Consider the following 2,500-nt stretch of genomic DNA (forward strand, 5'->3'; position numbering starts at 1 on the left):
CAATATGCCTATTCTAGCCTGGCATACACCTGTGCCAATATGCCTATTCTAGCCTGGCATACACCTGTGCCAATATGCCTATTCTAGCCTGGCATACACCTGTGCCAATATGCCTATTCTAGCCTGGCATACACCTGTGCCAATATGCCTATTCTAGCCTGGCATACACCTGTGCCAATATGCCTATTCTAGCCTGGCATACACCTGTGCCAATATGCCTATTCTAGCCTGGCATACACCTGTGCCAATATGCCTATTCTGGCCTGGCATACACCTGTGCCAATATGCCTATTCTGGCCTGGCATACACCTGTGCCAATATGCCTATTCTAGCCTGGCATACACCTGTGCCAATATGCCTATTCTAGCCTGGCATACACCTGTGCCAATATGCCTATTCTAGCCTGGCATACACCTGTGCCAATATGCCTATTCTAGCCTGGCATACACCTGTGCCAATATGCCTATTCTAGCCTGGCATACACCTGTGCCAATATGCCTATTCTAGCCTGGCATACACCTGTGCCAATATGCCTATTCTAGCCTGGCATACACCTGTGCCAATATGCCTATTCTAGCCTGGCATACACCTGTGCCAATATGCCTATTCTAGCCTGGCATACACCTGTGCCAATATGCCTATTCTAGCCTGGCATACACCTGTGCCAATATGCCTATTCTAGCCTGGCATACACCTGTGCCAATATGCCTATTCTAGCCTGGCATACACCTGTGCCAATATGCATATTCTAGCCTGGCATACACCTGTGCCAATATGCCTATTCTAGCCTGGCATACACCTGTGCCAATATGCCTATTCTAGCCTAGCATACACCTGTGCCAATATGCCTATTCTAGCCTGGCATACACCTGTGCCAATATGCCTATTCTAGCCTGGCATACACCTGTGCCAATATGCCTATTCTAGCCTAGCCTAAAGCCCGATAGACAGGCCAGACCATTCATTTTGAATTACTTCGTAATCCACGAATGGTCTGATTACGCTTCTCTGGGGAGGGTTTTCAACACGTAACCAGCGTTACCGGCCAATAAGCCAAGTGTGATATTATGATGGTGTTACCTGTTGTGTATGCCAGGCTTTGGTGTGTGTCGTTATGGTGTGTTGTTATGCTTTGGTGTGTCTTGTGTTGTTATGGTGTTACTGTTACCTGTTGTGTATTCCAGGCTTTGGAGCATGATGATGGTCTTACCTGTGTGTGTGTGTGTGTGTGTGTGTGTGTGTGTGTGTGTGTGTGTGTGTGTGTGTGTGTGTGTGTTACCTGTTGTGTGTTCCAGGTTTTGTTGCATGTTGTGGTGATGTTGGCGATGAGTTGCCCGCGGCGGATGTGCAGGCTGAGCAGGGGGGTGACAGGCAACAAGGCCTCCAGCTTATCCAGCCACTTGGTGACCTCTGGCGACCCCTGCAGAGGGCAAAGGTCACAGCAGAACAAACAGATGTTGAGGATTTTTATATAATAACATTAATATTCATTCTTTATTTTTTATTATTTTTAATATGCTAATATCACAGTAGTGATTACTGTTATTGTTGTGATTGATTGATAGATTGATGAATTGACCCCTGCAGAGGTCAAAGGTCAAAAGGTCATTAGCACAAACAAAACAAAAAGCTCTTTGGTATTTGATATGTTTTCGACTAGACCACTTGTCATCAGCAACAGAGTTATCAGGTGAGCCATTCACATTTTTAAAAGTAGACGTCAGGGTGGCGTAACCATAACTACTGTAGACGTCAGGGTGGCGTAACCACAACTACTGTAAGGTCAGTATTCTCTGAAGTTGGCCTATTAATTCCTTTTAAAACATCATTTACAAGGAATACATCTTTTTTTCTATAATCCAGCAAAAAAAAAAAAATATATAATTTCATCCATGCAATAGTGGAATTAGCTGTGGTTGACCCACCTGACTTCCGCTACTAAAAAGCGGCAATGACTTTTTAAAAAATATTTATTTTATTGCAGTGATTTTCCATAAAAACAATGAACAGCTAGTAACGGGTAGGTCAAGAAGCCTGGCTAGCATGGTGTTGAGGGGTTGCGAGCAGCGCTATAAATTCACTTTTTTCATCACTAGCAAAGTTGGCTAGTAGATATTAAATCTTCCTACCCAAAACATACACTCACTATCAGTCAAGTAGGTTTTCTTTTCTAGCAGCCAAATTGAATATTCACCAGCATTTGGCCGGTTGGCTGGGGTTAAATTAGAGCCCTGGTTGAGAGTGAGATAAGTAGAGTTAAGCTAGAATGGCTCTGACTGGTCAGTTGAACTGGAGCGACACCACACTCAGATCCAGTTACTCAGATCCAGGAGCCGGATACTGAGGTGCCGAATGAGTGTGTACAGCCAACTGTGTGTGAGTGTGTGTCTGTACTCTACTCAGGTAACTGTGTGTGTGTGTGTGTGTGTGTGTGTGTGTGTGTGTGTGTGTGTGTGTGTGTGTGTGTGTGTGTGTGTGTGTGTGTGTGTGTGTGTGTGTG

General features: G+C 44.7%; 1 protein-coding gene across 1 annotated transcript in view; it reads right to left on the reverse strand.

Moving 5' to 3' along the window:
- strc1 (stereocilin 1) overlaps positions 1-2,500 on the reverse strand; it is a 77,119-nt gene that overhangs the window by 27,303 nt on the left and 47,316 nt on the right. Inside the window, exon 25 of the mRNA XM_063189948.1 lies at positions 1,280-1,420. Coding sequence (XP_063046018.1) covers positions 1,280-1,420 — 141 coding nt within the window. The remainder of the gene's footprint in view (positions 1-1,279; positions 1,421-2,500) is intronic.

This window comes from Engraulis encrasicolus, chromosome 23, assembly GCF_034702125.1.
Source record: "Engraulis encrasicolus isolate BLACKSEA-1 chromosome 23, IST_EnEncr_1.0, whole genome shotgun sequence".
Classification (NCBI taxonomy): Eukaryota; Metazoa; Chordata; class Actinopteri; order Clupeiformes; family Engraulidae; genus Engraulis; species Engraulis encrasicolus.